Source organism: Pristiophorus japonicus, chromosome 1 (assembly GCF_044704955.1).
Source record: "Pristiophorus japonicus isolate sPriJap1 chromosome 1, sPriJap1.hap1, whole genome shotgun sequence".
In the NCBI taxonomy this organism is placed as follows: Eukaryota; Metazoa; Chordata; class Chondrichthyes; family Pristiophoridae; genus Pristiophorus; species Pristiophorus japonicus.
The window spans coordinates 50,967,697-50,988,034 of NC_091977.1; the positions used below are offsets into that span (position 1 = coordinate 50,967,697).

Consider the following 20,338-nt stretch of genomic DNA (forward strand, 5'->3'; position numbering starts at 1 on the left):
CAACAAACTTCCAGAGAAGGAGGTTGATTCACAGTCAATCAACAACTTTACAATGAATTGCATTCATGTTTGTTGAAATGCAGGATTGAGTGTTATAGAGATCCTTTGGTGGTAAAAACAGAGAGACAGACTATTATCTGAATGGTGACAGATTAGGAAAAGGGAAGGTGCAACGAGACCTGGCTGTCATGGTACATCAGTCATTGAAGGTTGGCATGCAGGTACAGCAGGCGGTTAAGAAAGCAAATGGCATGTTGGCCTTCATAGCGAGGGGATTTGAATACAGGGGCAGGGAGGTGTTGCTACAGTTGTACAGGGCCTTGGTGAGGCCACACCTGGAGTATTGTGTACAGTTTTGGTCTCCTAACTTGAGGAAGGACATTCTTGCTATTGAGGGAGTGCAGCGAAGTTTCACCAGACTGATTCCCGGGATGGCGGGACTGACCTATCAAGAAAGATTGGATCAACTGGGCTTGTATTCACTGGAGTTCAGAAGAATGAGAGGGGACCTCATAGAAACGTTTAAAATTCTGACGGGTTTAGACAGGTTAGATGCAGAAAGAATGTTCCCAATGTTGGGGAAGTCCAGAACCAGGGGTCACAGTCTGAGGATAAGGGGTAAGCCATTTAGGACCGAGATGAGGAGAAACTTCTTCACCCAGAGAGTGGTGAACCTGTGGAATTCTCTACCACAGAAAGTAGTTGAGGCCAATTCACTAAATATATTCAAAAGGGAGTTAGATGAAGTCCTTACTACTCGGGGGATCAAGGGTTATGGCGAGAAAGCAGGAAGGGGGTACTGAAGTTTCATGTTCAGCCATGAACTCATTGAATGGCGGTGCAGGCTAGAAGGGCTGAATGGCCTGCTCCTGCACCTATTTTCTATGTTTCTATGTTAACAACACTCCTTGTTTTTTTTTTAATCAAGGGAATTTGGGGAAGGAAATTTGTGTTCTCTAAACTAAGGGATCAGGAGATGGTGTGAGAGGGAAGTTCACAGGGTGCCGAAGTGGAATCAGCAGCCAAGTGCAGACTGGGTAGCCTTTGTCTCCAAGGAGCCAGCCGCAATATTGGTTTGGCCCAGCAAAGACGCCTGGCACACCGGTCTGCCGCGGGATGAAAGCATCGTGGCTGCTGCCAGGATAGCGGGCATCAACTGCCATGATTTTGCAGTTGTGGTTGCACACCAGCTGGACATTGAAGAAGTGGTATCCCTTGCGGTTATGGAAGATCTCGGGATTGTTCTGTCGCGCCCTCAATGTGACGTGGATACAGTCTTTGGTGCCCTGAACACTGGGGAAGCCCGCAATCCTGACGAATCCAGTCTCCTGCTCCAACTGCTTCTCCTTGCTCATAGGGAAGGATATGTAGTCTCTCCTCCTCTTATACAGAGCATCAGTCATCTGATGGATGGAGCTATGTGCAGCAAACTGGGAAATGTTGGAAATGTCTGCTGTTGCAACTTGAAAGAATCCAGTCACATAGAAATTGAGGTCAATGGTGCCCTTTGATGTGATGGACAGAACTGACCTCACCCTTGTTTGAGGCTGCAGGAGATTGCACAGCTCCGTGACGATATCCATGCGGATTTGCAGTCTCCGGAGACACTGGTGGTCAGCGAGGTCCATGTAGGAGAACTGCTATCTGTAAACCCTTTTGACGATAGGGCCTTCTGCCACCAAGTCTATGTAGGCATCTTCCTCTGACAGCTGCCTCATTGCCTTCTCCTTCCTGCTCTTATTGGTCCTCACCCTTTGCAGCCTGCTGCTGGCAAGCATCTGCCTCCTGTGCATGCTGCCTCCTGTCCATCTGGCCCACTATGTTGTGCTGGGGATTTGCGTACCTGACCGAACTACAAGAGAAATGCAGGGAACAGCACCAACCCTTGTACATGTCCTTCTTTGACCTCACAGAGGCCTTTGACACTGTCAACCATGAGGGACTATAGAGCGTCCTCCTCAGTTTCGGCTGCCCCCAAAAGTTCCTGACCAATGGATCCACCACAGACCCAATCCATGTCCGAACCGGGGTCAAGCAAGGCTGTGTCATTGCACCAACGCTCTTCTCGATCTTCCTCGCTGCAATGCTCCATCTCACTCTCAGCAGGCTCCCTGCTGGAGTAGAGCTAAACTATAGAACCAGTGGGAACCTGTTCAACCTTCATCGTCTCCAGGCTAGATCCAAGGTCGTCTCATCCTCTGTCATCGAACTACAGAACGCGGACGATGCTTGCATCTGCTCACATTCAGAGGACGAATTCCAAACCATCATAAACACCTTCACCGAGGCGTACAAAAGCATGGGCCTTACACTAAACATCTGTAAGACAAAGATCCTCCACCAACCAGATCCCACCTCACCGCACCACCCCCCCAGTCATCAAAATCCACGGCGCAGCCTTGGACAACGTGGGTCATTTTCCATTCCTCGGGAGCCTACTATCAGCAAGGGCAGACATCAATGACAAGGTCCAACATCACCTCCAGTGTGCCAGCGCATCCTTCGGTCACCTGAAGAAGAGTGTTTGAAGACCAGAATCTCAAATCTGGCACCAAGCTTATGGTCTACAGGAAAGTTGTAGTGATATCCACCCTTCTAAATGGCTCAGAGAAGTGGACTATACACAGTAGACACTTCAAAGCGCTGGAGAAGTACCACCAGCGCTGCCTCCGCAAGGTCCCGTAAATCCACTGGGAGGATAGACGCACCAACGTCAGTGTTCTCGATCAGGCCAACATCCCCAGCATCGAAGTAGTGACCACACTCAAACAGCTCTGTTTGGTGGGCCACATCGTCCACATGCCAAACACGAGACTCCCAAACCAACGCTCTCTTTATAACTCCTACATGGCAAGCGAGCCCCAGATGAGCAGAGGAAACATTTCAAGGACACCATCAAAGCCTCCTTGATAAAGTGCAACATCCCCACCGGCACCTGGGAATCCCTGGCCCAAGACCACCCTAAGTGGAGGAAGAGCATCCGGGAGGGCGCTGAGCACCTCGAGTCTTGTCGCCAAGAGCATACAGAAATCAAGCACAGGCAGCGGAAGGAGCATGTGGCAAACCAGACTCCCCACCCACCCTTTCCTTCAACCACTGTCTGTCCCAGACAGAGACTGTAATTCCAATATTGGACTGTACAGTCACCTGAGAACTCACTTTTAGAGTGGAAGCAAGTCTTCCTCGATTTCGGGGGACTGCCTATGATGATGATGGCTTGATCCTCCTCCTGACGGCAGGCCCTTTCTGAGGTCCTTCGCAGTGCACCTCTCTGGGATCAGCTTGGATGCCATCTCCATGGCCTTCTGCATGTTCCTCAGCCATGTGAGCTGCGCTCCTTGCCCGCTGCCTCTCCAGCCATTGGAGATGGCGCCACCTTCTCCTGTGTGCCTCCCTGCTACACACAATGTGCAGGAAGCGTTCTACTGTCAGCACTGACCCTATTTAGTTCTCCTACTCAAGCCCAGCCTCCTCAATCAGCGCTCTCTGTTGTAGAGTATGAAGAGCCTGGACTACTATTACTCAATCCCGGTGTCCAGGAGGCAACTCACAATACTTTCACCCATCCGAAAAAATCTCGCCGACAAGAATGGTGCTAGATGCACCGCACCTTTAAATGCCGCTGGCAGTCTAGAGCAAGCAGTGTGTACCGACCCAAAAACCTGCTGTTGGCACCGACAGGTGGCAGGAAAACAATTTAAGCGATTCCGAGGCGGTGCGTGATCTGAGGACCTTGTTAACGATGCATATGCAGGAGCGGGGCGGAAGTGGGGGGGAGTGGGCCGGATATCCATACCGCAAAAACCCTTCAGGGCAATGCCGCGAATGTCAGCCAGTCCGCCGCGACTCAGCCGCCATTCCTCACCGACCCATGGCCGCTGCTTTCAGACTCCATGGGGCCAAAATTGCCCCCTTCATAAACTCCATTACCGCCTCAAAGAGGTTATAAGAACACACTTTGTGGCCTGCATACATAGAGCAGTTCCCTGATATAGGAAACTGTCCGATAGCTTATTTGTAAATGAAATTTTAGTAACTGGACAAGTCTGCTTTGTATTGATACGGGCCTGCCGAGGATACATTCTATTAGACTCCTAATTAAAATATCATGTGGACTACTGAAACTTTGAACTGCAATTGCTCTTGCAGCAGCAGCAGTGTAATGACCTATTTTGGTGTTAACAATTCCCTGACAACATACAAGGGCCCTAAGAGTGTGTGCTAGATAGCACAGCTGCTCGCCAGCCCATCCATCTTTCCAGCTTCACAGGGGTGGAGGAGATGTGTGACATCTTTATGAAGCAAGGTGCCATCACAGGCCGGTGGAGTAACACTATACTGACATTCTCTGCACAGGAAGGAATGTTTGTGGATATATGTAAACATTGCCTTGCTGTCTAATTCATTGCCATATAGTTCAACTATTAGTTTAAGAAGTTTTATAGTTCCAGTTAGTTCTTGAAGTAGAACATTTGATGGTGGGAAGAGAGCACAATGCAGAACTGTTAGTCTGCAAGGCCATCCCTGCAAAAGGAATGCAGTAAGAGATAAGAGAACAACGCTCCTTTAGTTAGATAGAAGGCCTTTGTCAGCCCATTCATTTTACTCTGCGAGATTGCGTTCTGTAAATTTCCTCTCGTGTATCAAAGGCAGCCCCTCAGAATCGAGGAAGACTTGCTTCCACTCCCAAAGTGAGTTCTTTGATGGCTGAACAGTCCGATACGAGAGCCACAGACCCTGTTACAGGTGAGACAGACATTCGTCATGGGAAGGGGTGGGTGGGGCTGGTTTGCCGCGTGCTCCTTCCGCTGCCTGCGCTGGACCTCTTCACGCTCTTTGTATTGAGACTCGAAGAACTCAACGCCCTCCCGGATGCACTTTCTCCACCTCGGGTGGTTTTCGGCCAGGGTCTCCCAGGTGTCATTGATGATGTCGCACTTTACCAGGGAGGCTTTGAGGGTGTCCTTATAACGTTTCCGCTGCCCACCTTTGGCTCGTTTACCATGAAGGAGCTCCGCATAAAGCATTTACTCAGGGAATCTCGGCATGCGAAATATGTGGCCTGCCCAGCGAAACTGATCGAATGTGGTCAGTACTTTAATACTGGGGATGTTAGCCTCTTCCTCGCCGCCATGCTCCACCTCACAATCGACAAGCTCCCCGCTGGAGTGGAACTAAACTACAGAACCAGTGGGAAGCTGTTTAACCTACACCGCCTCCAGGCCAGGTCCAAGATCACCCTCCTCTAGTATGATGATTTGATTAACAGACATGGCAAGAGTCATGCAGGCTGTAGTTTCAGGCCTTAAGTCGAGGGGCAGTTAGCAGCCGAGTTGAGTGCGTGTGCCCGGGACAAATAAACTGCAGTTCCAGTCAAAGTGGAGCATCTTCTGGTGCCTCCCAGATTTAGTAACTAGGGCAGCAATATTTACGGGGAGGGAGCAGAGGAGCATGGTTGCAGGTGGAGAAATCCAGAAATCCCGGGAACCTGGAGGCCCCGCCGAATTTAACAGCAGGAGCTCAGTCATTTTTTAATCTATTCCTCACCCGGCAGCAGGCAAGATTTGCAGGCTGGCTGGCAGCCGGTCGGGAAAGCCAATGGTGAAAGGCGACTGGGAAAGATCAGGGGCAGGAAAGGGGTATCGGGCCAGTAATCAGGAGGTAGGGGTGACTGGGAGAGATCAGGCACGTACACGGCGGGTTGGGGTCACGTTACGCGATTAACATTTTATAAATTCCCCCTCAACCTTCTCCCGTCCATTGTAGGGGAGTTAAAATTCCCCCGTCAGTCTGTCTAGTTTATGGATTGAGCGGCCGGAATTTTAACTTGAAGGCGGGTAGGGAGCAGATAGGCTGGAATGCGATTCCCTCAGGCACGGCCGAATTTAACAGCAGGGTCTGATTAACAATATGTTTCTTTGTTTCCCGCCTGCAGCCAGCCATTGAGAGGCTGGCTGGCTGGCGGGAAGGTAGCGGAGAAGAGGGTGAGAAGGATAGGAGCCCGTGAAGGGGGCGGGGGTGGGGCGAGGATAGGAAGGCCGGGATCAGAGATCGGGGTAAGGTAGGAAGGCCGGATCGGAGTGGGTAGAGGATCAGAGACCTATGAGAAAGGGGTTTGGAGGCTGAGGCTCGGAAGCCAGAAGGCCGGAAGGCTGAAGAGGGTGTCGGAGGGGGGATTGGAGGCTGGAGGGGGCAGAAGGCCGGAAAAGGGGATCAGAGGCCTCATGGAGGGGGAAGGAGGTCGGGGGAGGGGGGGGTGAGGGGGTCGGGGGTAGATTGGAAGGGTTCAGGGTGTCTGATTGAGGATGGGGTTGGCGAGGCAAGAACGCTGGATCGAACAAGGAAGGCACTTAACTCCTGGTTCCAGCAGTCCTCGCCTTCCTTTAGCTGGCAAGTTCCCCGAGGCCCAGGAATTCCAGGCAGCCAGAGTTAAATTTAAAATGGAGCTTCAAAATTAGACACACAGCCTCATTAGAATCTTTAAACTGCAAACACACCCCCTGGTAGTGTTAAAAGGGAAGAGGGTGGGTTGGAGGCACGTTGGGGTTGGGATTCAGATTTTTAACAGCTTAATTTACCAAAAGTCCCTGGATTCTGGGGAGGTCCCAGCAGATTGGAAAACTGCAAATGTAATGCCCTTATTTAAAAAAGGAGGCAGACAAAAAGCAGGAAACTATAGACCAGTTAGCCTAACATCTGTGGTTGGGAAAATGTTGGAGTCCATTATTAAAGAAGCAGTAGCAGGACATTTGGAAAAGCAAAATTCAGTCAGGCAGAGTCAGCATGGATTTATAAAGAGGAAGTTATGTTTGACAAATTTACTGGAGTTCTTTGAGGATGTAACGAACAGGGTGGATAAAGGGGAACCAGTGGATGTGGTGTATTTGGACTTCCAGAAGGCATTTGGCAAGGTGCCACATAAAAGGTTACTGCACAAGATAAAAGTTCACGGGGTTGGGGGTAATATATTAGCATGGATAGAGGATTGGCTAACTAACAGAGAACAGAGAGTCAGGATAAATGGGTCATTCTCTGGTTGATAACCAGTAACTACTAGGGTGCCGCAGGGATCAGTGCTGGGACCCCAACTATTTACAATTTATATTAACGACTTGGAAGAAGGGACTGAGTGTAACGTAGCCAAGTTTTCTGATGATCCAAAGATGGGAAGGAAAGCAATGTGTGAGGAGGACACAAAAAAATCTGCAAAAGGACATAGACAGGCTAAGTGAGTGGGCAAAAATTTGACAGATGAAGTATAATGTTGGAAAGTGTGAGGTCATGCACTTTGGCAGAAAAAAATCAAAGAGCAAGTTATTATTTAAATAGAGAAAGATTGAAAAGTGTCACAGTACAGCGGGACCTGGGGGTACTTGTGCATGAAACACAAAAGGATAATATGCAGGTACAGCAAGTGATCAGGAAGGCCAATGGTATCTTGGCCTTTGTTGCAAAGGGGATGGAGTATAAAAGCAGGGAAGTCTTGCTACAGCTATATAAGGTATTGGTGAGGCCACACCTGGAATACTGCGTGCAGTTTTGGTTTCCATATTTACAAAAGGATATACTTGCTTTGAAGGCAGTTCAGAAAAGGTTCACAAGGTTGATTCTAGGGATCAGGGGGTTGACTTATGAGGAAAGGTTGAGTAGGTTGGGCCTCTAGTCATTGGAATTCAGAAGAATGAGGGATGAGCTTATCGAAACGTATAAGATTATGAGGGGGCTTGACAAGGTGGATGCAGAGAGGATATTTCCACTGATGGAGGAGACTAGAACTAGAGGGCATGATCTTAGAATAAGGGTTTGCCCATTTAAAACAGAGATGAGGAGAAATTTCTTCTCTCAGAGGGTTGTAAATCTGTGGAATTCGCTACCTCAGAGAGCTGTGGAAGCTGGGACATTGAATGGGACAGAAATAGACAGTTTCTTAAACGATAAAGGGATAAGGGGTAATGGGGAGCGGGCGGGGAAGTAGAGCTGAGTCCATGATCAGATCAGCCATGGTCTTATTAAATGTCGGAGCAGGCTCGAGGGACCATATGGCCTACTCCTGTTCCCATTTCTTATGTTCTTATGTTCTTTTTAACCTCCCACCTGACTCCAATCCACTCATTTTTGGGGGTTAAAATTTCCCCCAGCTTGTTAGATGAAGATTTATGTCTCATTGTGTGTATTTTATATGAAGTGAATAATAATTTTTGTAGAATCTCTTATATAATGTATGTTTTGTACATTACTGTGGCATCTACACTTCAAAAATTCAGGGGGACTAATGTGTATGGAGTGTTTCATGGCAGGAAATTTCTCAAGGGAGGCGGATTGGGGCAGGGGCCTGTGCGGCAGGTGGGAAACCCAGGAGGTTGGGTTTCCCGTGCGCTCTGCCAACTTTAACGACAGGGCCTGATTTGAATGTGAGGCCTTAGATTCCCGCCCGCAGCCAGCCAGATTGAGAGGTAGGCTGCCTGTGAGCGGGTAGGCCTCAGATGCGAGGGGTTGGTCCGGGGGACGGATCGCGGGGTCAGTACGGTCGAGGATCCGGGGTTTGGGGGCGGGGGGTGGGTGGGGGGGGGGCGCGGAGGTAGGTCGGCATGTTCGGGAATCGTGGGTGGGTTGAAGAATTGGCAGGGAATCGGGGATCGAGAGGTGGTTGGAGGATCAGGAGTGAGTGTTGGCTGGGGATCGGTGGGATCAGGGATTGGTGGGAGGATGGTTGGGTATCGGCATGGGCAAGGTCGGGGATTGGGAGGGGGGAGTTGGGGATCGACAGGAGGGGTGTTTGGCCGGGATTCGGCAACAGGGGAAGAGAGGATCGGGGCTGGTCACTGGAAGATTGTGGCTGGGCTCAGCATTATCGTTGGTGTGGTGCGGGGGAGTGGGGAAGGCCTCATGGTGGAGATCGGAGGCCTGGGAAGGCGATTGGAGGCCTCGTGGAGTGGTCTCTGACCACGGGGGGGGGGGGGGGGTTAGGCAGGGATCCTGAATCCAGGAGGTAGGTAAAAAGCCACTTACCTCCTGGATCCACCAGTCCCTGCCTCGGTTTAACTGCTAGGTTTCACAAATTGTATGAAACCCGTCCACAAGCTAAATACAAAATGGAGGTGAAAAAACAGGCTTCCAGCCTCATTCTAAATTGATGTTCCGCCCCCTGGGAGTGGGTTGTTCACCTGCATCCCGTCCTGCCCCCATTAAAACGGGGTGGGAGGTGGGGGGGGGGAAAGTGTACCCGCCCCACCCCTTCATCAGAATTACTCAATGATATGCGATAGAGGCAGAAATACTTCGGCCCATAAAATGGCGTGCAATTTCTAGCCTAATACATATTCTACCCGATTAGAGATGAATTGCTGAGAAATCCCTTATTTCCCACTAGCTAAGGGCCAAAATGCCCATCTTTGCTAATATTGGTAAAGATGTGAATAAATGTGACATTCATCACCTATTAGACTGCTCACCCCCATACCAGATTTACTGACCATCGTTACCTAGAACTATAGATTACACCTACTGAAATTATCACTTTTAATATACATTTTACTCCTGTCCCTTTTTATTCTAACATTAACCAAGGCAGGAACTTCAACCGCTTGATAGGCACTTGTGTGGCAGCAGGTAGCTTGGCTTTAAACTGTCCCGATCTGCATGTTTGTAACAGCTTGGTACATTGCATGATTCAGCTCAGTTTTCAGTCAGTAGCTTGTCTCAAAATAGGGACTCGTGTGCTGGTTAGATTTCCTGAAGAGGCTGTGGGCATACACTCAGGAAATGAAATCATGTCAGATTGTATGCCTCACTTAACCAGTGATAACTGTAACACATGGGAGAATTTTCAGCTAAATGTGTATAATCTTTTTTGGGTCCTTCCTATTATTGAGCACAAGTAAACTATCCCTCCTCATCCTTCTGGACCTGTCTGCAGCCTTTGACACAGTTGACCACTCCATCATCCTCCTCCAACGCCTCTCCACCAATGTCTAGCTGGGTGGGACTGCACTCGCCTGGTTCCATTCTTATCTATCTAGTCAGAAAATCTCCTGCAACAGCTTCTCTTCCCACTCCCGCGTCGTTACCTCTGGTGTCCCACTAGGATCTATCCTTGGCCCCCTCCTATTTGTCATCTATATGCTGCCGCTTGGCGACATCATCCGAAAACACGGCATCAGTTTCCACATGTACGCTGACGACACCCAGCTCTATCTCACCACCACTTCTCTCGGCCTCTCCACCGCTCCACGGTCTCTAAATTGTCAGACTGCTTGCCCGGCATCCAGTACTGGATGGGTAGGGATTTTCTCCAATTAAATACTGGGAAGACCGAAGCTATTGCCTTTGGTCCCTACCACAAACTCTGTTCCCTAGCCACCGACTTCAACCCTCTCCCTAGCATCTATCTGAGGCTGAACCAGGCTGTTCGCAGACAGGTGTCATGTTTGACCTTGAAGTGAAGTTCTGACTACATAGCCGCAGCATAACTAAAACCGCCTATTTCCACCTTCATAACATTGCCCGTCTCGCCCCTGCTTCAGCTCATCTGCTGCTGAAACCCTCATCCATGCCTTTGTTACCTCTAGACTTGACTACTCCAACGCACTCCTGGCTGGCCTCCCACATTCTACCCTATGTAAACTTGAGGTCATCCAAAACTCAGCTGCCCATGTCCTAACTTGCACCAAATCCCATTCACCCATCATCCCTGTGCTCGCTGACCTACATTGGCTCCCAGTTGAGCAACGCCTCGATTTCAAAATTTTCATCCTTGTTTACAAATCTCTCCATGGCCTCGCCCCCCTGTAATCCCCTTTAGTCTCACAACCCCCTAAGATATCTATCTCAAATTCTGTCCTCTTGAGCATCCCTGATTATAATCACTCAACCATCGCTGGCCATGCCTTCAGCTGCCTAGGCCCCAAGCTCTGGAACTCCCTCCCTAAACCTCTCCACCTCTCTATCTCTCTTTCCACCTTTCAGACTCTTCTTAAAGCCTACCTCTTTAACCAAGCTTTTGGTCATCTGCCCTCATTTCATCATATGCGGCTCGGTGTCAAATTTTTATCTTATAGCACTCCTGTGAAGCGCCTTGAGACGTTTTACTACATTAAAGGCACTATATAAATACAATTTGTTGTTGTAATAACTTTAATTCTCACACAGAACTGACTGGTTCTCCCTCCATCAGCTTCACTCCTATGTGTAAAAGAGCCAATGTTTGGGTGGTCGAAAATGTACACCTACCAGATTCAAACAAGGAAGCAATGAGCGCTGGTCCCATGCGTTTGCACTCTGTCTCTGCATTATACAGCAGAGCCCAGCGCACCTACAGGGACCAGTTTCCAATGTGCAGTGCAGTGTAAAGCTGAGAGAACGATACACAGCTGTCCTGATACATGATCTCAAAACTTGACGTTTAAGCACATGAGTAAAAGGGGGTGAAAATTCCACCATTCTGGCATGCTGCCAGTGTAAACCCACGGGAGTGCACCAGAAGATTATCTGGGAGCCAGATACGTTGTATCTGGACCTTATGTTGGGGATTCCATGAGCCTTGTAAGGAGTGGAGCCTTTGCCCATCCCATAGAAGGCCAGTGGCATAGGAATGGGCGGGACCAAGCTGGAGGACTCCCAACACCAGGGGTTCCCATGTCGCCAACCTCCCATTAGCTGCTTCATCAGTGAGAGCAGGCGTATCAGTCAGCTAAAATATAGTTGTGGACCCACCTGGGGGGTCCAGGCCAAAAATCGTGTCTGGACCCCCAAAGATTTGTAAGTGGCCCCCTTACAAAGGGGGCCAAGAGGGCAGTTCTTTAACAGTTTGCCCGGATCCAGCAGAGTACATCATATATGCGGCCTCTTCAGCAGGTGAGCACCCAAAATGCATCTCTAGTTGCACAGGTACATGCCATTGGCAGTCAAAGTAGGGAAGCTCATTCTAACCCTGGTAAGTCTGCCGGGGTCAATGGTTGAGGTTGCTGGTGGTCACAACCCAGCACCTATATTGGGATGTGCTTCCTCCACAGGTTTTTGGACCCAAAATGCTTCATGTCACCTCTCCAAGGCAAAAGAACTTCCAGTCTGGGAAAGTTATGTTACCTGCTGTCTGAGAAGCTGTTTCATTTCTGCAAGCATCTGATTGAGTTGTGTCATCTGGACGACCAAATGTCTTCCTGTATCACCTGCAATATAAAGGGAGCTGGTTAGCTTGGGGGTCTTATTGGGGCTCGATATAGATTAAGATCACAAAGACAAGTTCAGATGATGGAGGCCAGCCTTTCATAGAAATCTCCAGCTGCCTCCATCATAGCATCCGGTTTCCCCTAGAATGCCTCCATATTTTGCCTGGAAGCCCGTTCAGTCTTTGATCAAACATTCCATGACGCAATGATTTCTGTGCTTCTGAAGCAGTGGAGGGGGCTGTTGTATGTATAGAGCAGCGGGCTGAGTTTGAACAGTGGAAAAAGTAGTTTGAGTAGTTGGAATAAATGGATATTCTAGTGTCACGTTTCAGGATTTTCTGCCCATTTTTCTACTGAAAGGAATTGTACATTTTTTTTAACTTTCAAATACTGAGATCTGAAACACAGTGGGCGGGATTTTGGTCTTCTGCCGCCCCTGTTAGTGCCCCGGAGGGGCAGCAATGGAGGCGGTAAGCACTTCTGGGCGGGGTGACTAGCTTCCAGCGCTCTGCCGGGACATTCGGTGCCGGTTTCGAGGGGGTATGGAGCATTACCGCCCAGAAGTAGCGAGCCAGTGTGCAACACCCCTGGTTGCGACAGCGGCTCGATATTTGGATCGTGCCTGATCCATAGCGCTGGAATGCCTGTGGAAGCTGACGTTCCAACCTGTAGCAGCCGCAGTGAGGTAGGTAACGTCGAACTCAGGTAAGCGTGATTGGTTTGTTTCTTTGCGGTTTATGTTGTGGTGGCGTGAGTTATTTATTGGGTCACGCCGAGGTCGGTGGTTTAGCTCGGGATTTTCGCTAGCTCAGCCGGCCTAGCGCCCTAAAAGAGGTGTGCAACCCCTCCCTTAGCGCTCCGCTCCAAACTTAGGGCCCAGCTGATGAGTTTTGCGGCGGCAGACGCAAACCATTTTCCGACACAAAATTTACCGCTCCGCCTGGATTTGCGCTGCCACAGAGGCGCGACCAAATTTCCACCCCAGTGAATTTGCCCAGGTTTATAAACAAAGGTCACAGAATGTGTATTAAAACTAAACATTAGCCAAGATGATCAGAAACAATAGGGAATCTCAACAAGCATTTACGCTGAGGGGGATGGAATGTCCCTTCATGTTGAGCTTGGCATGAGCTAGTTTCAAAGAAGGAGACATTGTGGCAGGTTTGATTAGTAGCTCTTCTAGCCAACCCCTGGGCAGGGGGAGGGGTCAGGAGCTTCTTGTTGGGACAAGCAGGAGGTGAACAAAGACCTACCGGTGAGCAGTCAGGTTTTAGGTAAATGAAAATGTCACAAAATCCTTCGCTGAGGCAGGTTCAGAAAGTCAGGAACAGTTTGGAGATCTCTTGTTTGAGTCTAATAAGATGACCCACTGACGTTCAATAGTGTGGCTTTTTTTGTCACTTATAAAAGAAACGTAAACCACAAGTATCCAGCTCAGATCAAGGTTGAAAAGCAGGGAAGCTATGCTAAACCTGTATTGAACCTTGGTTAGACCACACTTAGAGTACAGGTAAAGTGTCCAAAATCCGCAAAGCTCGGGACCGAGGCTGTTCCAGATTTCTGTTATTTCCAGATTTCAGAACATCTTTCCAACATCCCGAATCCGGAAACGCCCGGATATTTCCAGATAGCGGAACATCTTTCTGACATCCCGAATCCGGAAACCTCCCGGGCCGAGGTAAGGCCGCATGCCAGTGGAGCGGAGGGGAGTGGCGCCGGAGGTGGAGCGTGGGGGGGGTCGGTGGGGGTGGAGCATGGGGGGTGTGCGGTGGAACGACACCGGAGGCAGAGCGTGGGGGGTTGGGGCAGAGCGGGGGGGGTGGGGGTGCGGTGGTGAAGCGAAGGGGGAGTTGGCGGCGGACCGGGGGGCAGCAGCGGGCCACAGGGGTGGGGTGGCAGAGCGGGGGGGGTGGGGGGTGCAGTGGAGGAATAGGGAGGGGGCAACAGAGCGGGGGGTGCAGTGGCGGACGGGGCGGGGGTGCGGTAGCAGAATGGGGGGGTCGGCAGCAGAGCGGGGGGGTGCAGTGGTGGAGCGATTGGGGAGTCAGCGGCGAACCGGGGGGTTCGGCAGCATCGGCTGCGGGTCAGGGGTCGGCAGCCGGGTAAAACCTGCGTTGAAGACCTGCAAAAATGGTAAGTTAAAGTTTTTATTTTTTAATTATTTTTTTCGATTTAGTAGACAAGGGTTTTGTGAATTTTTTTTTTCGTGTTTTTCCCCCTCTCTAGGCCCAACTTGCAGTGGTAATCGGTTTTTAAAAATGTCCGGATTTCGGAACATTTTTTGGATTCTGGACGACCCCGCCACGGATCGGCTCGGTGTCCAGATTCCTGAACATTCTGAATTTCGGAACTCGGATTTCGGACGCTCAACCTGTACTGTGTACAGTTCTGGTCGCCATATTATAAAAAGGAGATTGAGGTACTGGAGAGGGTGCAGAGAAGATTGGTACACCTCGGTGAAGATGTTGACGATGGCTTGGAGTTCGGCCTCTGAATGTGCACAGACGCAAGCATCGTCCGCGTTATGTAGTTCGATGACAGAGGATGGAATGACTTTGGATCTAGCCTGGAGGCGATAAAGGTTGAACAGATTCCCATAGGAAGGTAGATGCAGCAACGTCAGTGTTCTCACTCAGGCCAACATCCCCAGAATCGAAGAATTGACCACACTCGATCAGCTCCGTTGGGCGGGCCACATCGCCCGCATGCCCGACACGAGACTCCCAAAACAAGCGCTCTACTCAGAACTCCAATACAGCAAGCGACCCCCAGGTGGGCAGAGGAAATGTTTCAAGGACACCCTCAAAGCCTCCTTGATAAAGTGCAACATCCCCAACGGCACCTGGGAATCCCTGGCCCAAGACCACCCTAAGTGGAGGAAGAGCATCCGGGAGGGCGCTGAGCATCTCGAGTCTCATTGCCGAGAGCATGCAGAAATCAAGCACAGACAGCGGAAGGAGCGTGCGGCAAACCAGTCCCACCCACCCTTTCCTTCAACCACTGTTTGTCCCACCTGTGACAGAGACTGTAATTCACGTATTGAATTGTTCAGTCACCTGAGAACTCACTTTTAGAGTGGAAGCAAGTCTTCCTCGATTTCGAGGGACTGCCTATGATAATGGATGATGAGAGAAGATTTACAAGGATGATACCAGAAATGCGAGGGTATACATATCAGAAAGGGTCTCTTTTCTCTTGAAAAAAAAGGCTGAGGAGTGACCTAATAGAGCTCTTTAAAATTATGAAAGGTTTTGATAGAATGGTTAGAGAGAGAATGTTTCCACTTGTGGGGAAGAGCATAACTCGAGGCCATCAATATAAGATAGTCACCAAGAAATCCAATAGGGAATTCAGAGGAAACTTCGTTATCCAAAGGGCATTGAGAATGTGGAACTCGCTACCACAGGGAGTGGTTGAAGTGAATAGTATAGATTTATTTAAGGGGAGGCTAGACAAGCATATGAGGGATAAGGGAATGGAGGGTTATGCTGATAGATTTAGATGAGAAAAGACGGGAGGAGGCTCGAGTTGAGTATAAACGCTGGCATGGACTGGTTGGACCGAATGGCCTGTTTCTGTATCGTATATCCTATGTATGTAAACCTATGTATTACAGGGGCTGTGATTGGTCCATCCCTGGGTTACAATATCGTACAAGTAAATACAGTGAAAGTCAGCTCCCATAACAATAGGATATTCAAACCACTTATGGCAGGCAACTGATGTCATAGAAGCCAAGAAGGTATCTAGGGCAGACCTGAATTTGTAACTTCAGGACCAAATTTAACCTGGAGCAATAATTGGGTGGGTGAGGTCAAGGCATGAGCCAAATCGCCCTGACCTCAGCAGCATGAAGCCCGGGCGATTTTAACTCGTGGGTCTCATCTGCACATCTGCGATCAGGTACAATTCTGAAGTAAATAATGTAATTTCTGGGGCAGCCTCATTTTCCTGTTACTTGCAAACATGAACCACTTTGAGAGCAGGCAAAGTTAATGGAATTTAGATTGTATTTTAAAACAGGTGTAAATCTTGCAAATCTGACTTATGCCCCAAATTCTCGACCCCTTCACCAGAACTATCTCACTTTCTGCACATCCTTTGAAGGTGCCTTTTCTCTTTGCATGCATTGTCTTTGTAGTGGCACTGATGGGCCCTGTGGTTTCCTCCACAGCACCAGCACGGGGCTAGCCGGTTTGCCCCATGTGGCGGACTCAGGGTTGCAGGATTCGGGGCAGCATTTCTGCCCTTAAAAGTATCAATGCGGTGCACTGCTCTCGTCGGTTTAGAGTCCCTTAGTGCTTCATTTAGGTGGTCGCCAAAGTCGCACGGTGCAGCCAGTCTCCTTTTGTGTTCCAATCTTTCTACAAAAGCGTCCCAATCTTCCCCATCGGTAAATTGCTGAAAATTGCTGAGATTCGACATGCTGAGCGTGTGGTTCGTGACCTCGTATTCCCATCGCCAGTTGTGGCGTATGTACGCATCTTTAGCAATGACTCCACGAGGCAGGGTATGATACTTAAACTGTGTAGACCTGTAGTCCTTTATTTGCAGCTCCTGAGTGAGGACAACAAGCTGTGTGTTCCTTTTTATATTGGATTACTTGCAGTGTGCAGGTAACCCTTAGTCTCGAGCAGCAGCACCCTCTGGTGTACAGGCAAGGTGTGTACAGTGTAAGGGTACATTCAGTGTTGCATAACAGTGTTACAGACATCACACAGTAAACAGACATGCATACACAATACCCTCCAAGTCACACACCATCCTGATTTGGAAGCATATCGCTGTTCCTTCATCATCGCTGGGTCAAATTCCTGGAACCCCCCCCCCCCCTAACAGCACTGTGGGAGTACCTTTACACACGGACTGCAGCGGTTCAAGAAGGCGGCTCACCACCATCTTCTCAAGGGCAAGTAGGGATGGGCAATAAATGCTGGCCTTGCCAGTGAAGCTCACATTCCATGAACGAATAAAAAAAAAAGTGATTCACTCCACGTGATATCAAGGAACGGTTGAGCGCACTGGATACAGCAAAGGCTATGGGCCCTGACAACATCCTGGCTGCTGTGCTGAAGACTTGTGCTCCAGAACTAGCCACGCCTCTAGCCAAGCTGTTCCAGTACAGCTACAACACTGGCAGCTACCCGACAATGTGTAAAATTGTCCAGGTATGTCCTGTCCACAAAAAGCAGGACAAATCCAATCCAGCCAATTACCGCCCCATCAGTCTACTCTCAATTATTAGCAAAGTAATGGACGGTGTCGTCGACAGTGCTTTGAAGCGACACTTGCTCACCGATAACCTGCTCACCAATGTCCAGTTTCGGTTCCGCCAGAACCACTCGGCTCCAGAACTCATTACAGCCTTGGTCCAAACATGGACAAAATAACTGAATTTACAGCCAATGAAGTACTTTTTGGAATGTAGTTACTGTTGTAATGTAGGAAACACGGCAGAAGCAATGTGATAATGACCAGATAATCTGTTTTTCCTATTTTGTTTAAGGAATAAATATTGGCCAGGACACCAGGGATAACTCCCCTGCTCTTCTTCAAAAGAGTGCCAGGGTATCTTTTATGTCGACTTGAGAGGGCAGACAGGGCCTCGGTTTAACATCTCAGCCAAAAGGCAGCACCTCTGACAGTGCAGCACTCCCTCAGCATTGCACTGGAGTATCAACCTAGATGTTTGTGCTCAAGTCACTGAAGTGGGCCTGGAACCCACAACCTTCTGACTCAGAGGCAAGTGTGTTACCCACTGAGCCACAGCTGACACCACAACATTGACCAGAAATTTAACTGGACCAGCCACATAAATACTGTGGCTACAAGAGTGAGTCAGAGGCTGGGTATTCTGCTGTAAGTATCTCACCTCCTGACTCCTCAAAGCCCTTCCACCATCTACAAGGCACAAGTCAGGAGTGTGATGGAATACTCTCCACTTGTCTGGATACCATTCATAGGCATGTGGCGAGCTTTCATATTTATGCTGATGGCACTCAGCTCTATCTTTTCATCAGCACTCTTTTCCATGACGAACAGGGATCTGACATCAAGTTGCAGATGTTTTTCCAACTCGGTATCAGCAAGAAGCCATCCTATTTTTCGCTTGCTAAAAATAATACATCTAGCCCCTGATTCTATCTTCCTCGCTGGTCCCTTTAATATCCTCCCTTCACTTCCTTCCACCTTTGGTAGCAGAGCCTACACCTGTCTGGAAATCTCTCATAAAACCCTCCCACCTTGTTGCCTTTCTCCCCACCTTCCACACCTTCCGGTAAACACACTTTGACTATAACCAGTCATCCTCTAATTTACCGCTGTGAAGTACCTTGGCTTATTTTACTATGTTCAATGCTAATAATCAGATATGGGGGAGAGCTCCTCTGCTCACTATTATGTAGCAAAACTATAAATTTACGTCTAAAGTATGTGTTTGCAATCTTATTAAAAAGGTGAAAGAGGAAATGTTCCCCCACCCAATACTGCACTGTAGGGTCTACTTTATAGGGTGAATTCCTCAAAGCTGAACATATGCTTGGATCAGCTGTTGACCTTAATAACATGTTTTTTTTTGTGATGTAAGAAGCTGCCGCAAATTTCTTAAACCAAGGCTTTGCTTATAGCTTCCGTTACCAGTGTTAAAATCCCTCCTGGGCAGCCCCTATCGCCGTCACACAATCCGCTCAGTGCAACATAGAAACATAGAAAATAGGTGCAGGAGTAGGCCAATCGGCCCTTTGAGCCTGCACCGCCATTCAATGAGTTCATGGCTGAACATTCAACTTCAGTACCCCATTCCTGCTTTCTCGCCATACCCCTTGATCCCCCTAGTAGTAAGGACCTCATCTAACTCCTTTTTGAATATATTTAGTGAATTGGCCTCAACAACTTTCTGTGGTAGAGAATTCCACAGGTTCACCACTCTCTGGGTGAAGAAGTTCCTCCGCATCTCGGTCCTAAATGGCTTACCCCTTATCCTTAGACTGTGACCTCTGGTTCTGGACTTCCCCAACATTGGGAACATTCTTCCTGCATCTAACCTGTCTAACCCCGTCAGAATTTTAAACGTTTCTATGAGGTCCCCTCTCATTCTTCTGAACTCCAGTGAATACAAGCCCAGTTGATCCAGTCTTTCTTGATAGGTCAGTCCCGCCATCCCGGGAATCAGTCTGGTGAACCTTCGCTGCACTCCCTCAATAGCAAGAATGTCCTTCCTCAGGTTAGGAGACCAAAACTGTACACAATACTCCAGGTGTGGCCTCACCAATGCCCTGTACAACTGTAGCAACACCTCCCTGCCCCTTACTCGAATCCCCTTGCTATGAAGGCCAACATGCCATTTGCTTTCTTAACCACCTGCTGCACCTGCATGCCAACCTTCAATGACTGATGTACCATGACACCCAGGTCTCTTTGCACCTCCCCTTTTCCTAATCTGTCACCATTCAGATAATAGTCTGTCTCTCTGTTTTTACCACCAAAGTGGATAACCTCACATTTATCCACATTATACTTCATCTGCCATGCATTTGCCCACTCACCTAACCTATCCAAGTCGCTCTGCAGCCTCACAGCATCCTCCTCGCAGCTCACACTGCCACCCAACTTAGTGTCATCCGCAAATTTGGAGATACTACATTTAATCCCCTCATCTAAATCATTAATGTACAGTGTAAACAGCTGGGGCCCCAGCACAGAACCTTGCGGTACCCCACTAGTCACTGCCTGCCATTCTGAAAAGTACCCATTTACTCCTACTCTTTGCTTCCTGTCTGACAACCAGTAAAAGATCCCATGGTACTATTTTGAAGAAGAGCAGGGGAGTTATCCCCGGTGTCCTGGGCAATATATATCCCTCAATCAACATAACCAAAACAGATTATCTGGTCATTATCACAGTGCTGTTTGTGGGAGCTTGCTGTGCGCAAATTGGCTGCCGCGTTTCCCACATTACAACAGTGACTACACTCCAAAAGTACTTCATTGGCTGTAAAGTGATTTGAGACGTCCGATGGTTGTGAAAGGTGCTATATAAATGCAAGTCTTTCTTTTTAATATATCACATGCATTCGTATCACTGGAACTTCTTCAGGCTTTCCTTCCTGTTTTTGTGGCCCAATTCTCAGTTTCACTCTGTTGGGGGAACTTTCACACCTAGGTCAGAAGGT

At 48.9% G+C, this 20,338-nt stretch overlaps 1 protein-coding gene across 1 annotated transcript in view; it reads right to left on the bottom strand.

Moving 5' to 3' along the window:
- Positions 1–20,338, bottom strand: part of LOC139263499 (thrombospondin-4-like) — a 144,485-nt gene that overhangs the window by 89,562 nt on the left and 34,585 nt on the right. Inside the window, exon 6 of the mRNA XM_070879679.1 lies at positions 12,085–12,167. Coding sequence (XP_070735780.1) covers positions 12,085–12,167 — 83 coding nt within the window. The remainder of the gene's footprint in view (positions 1–12,084; positions 12,168–20,338) is intronic.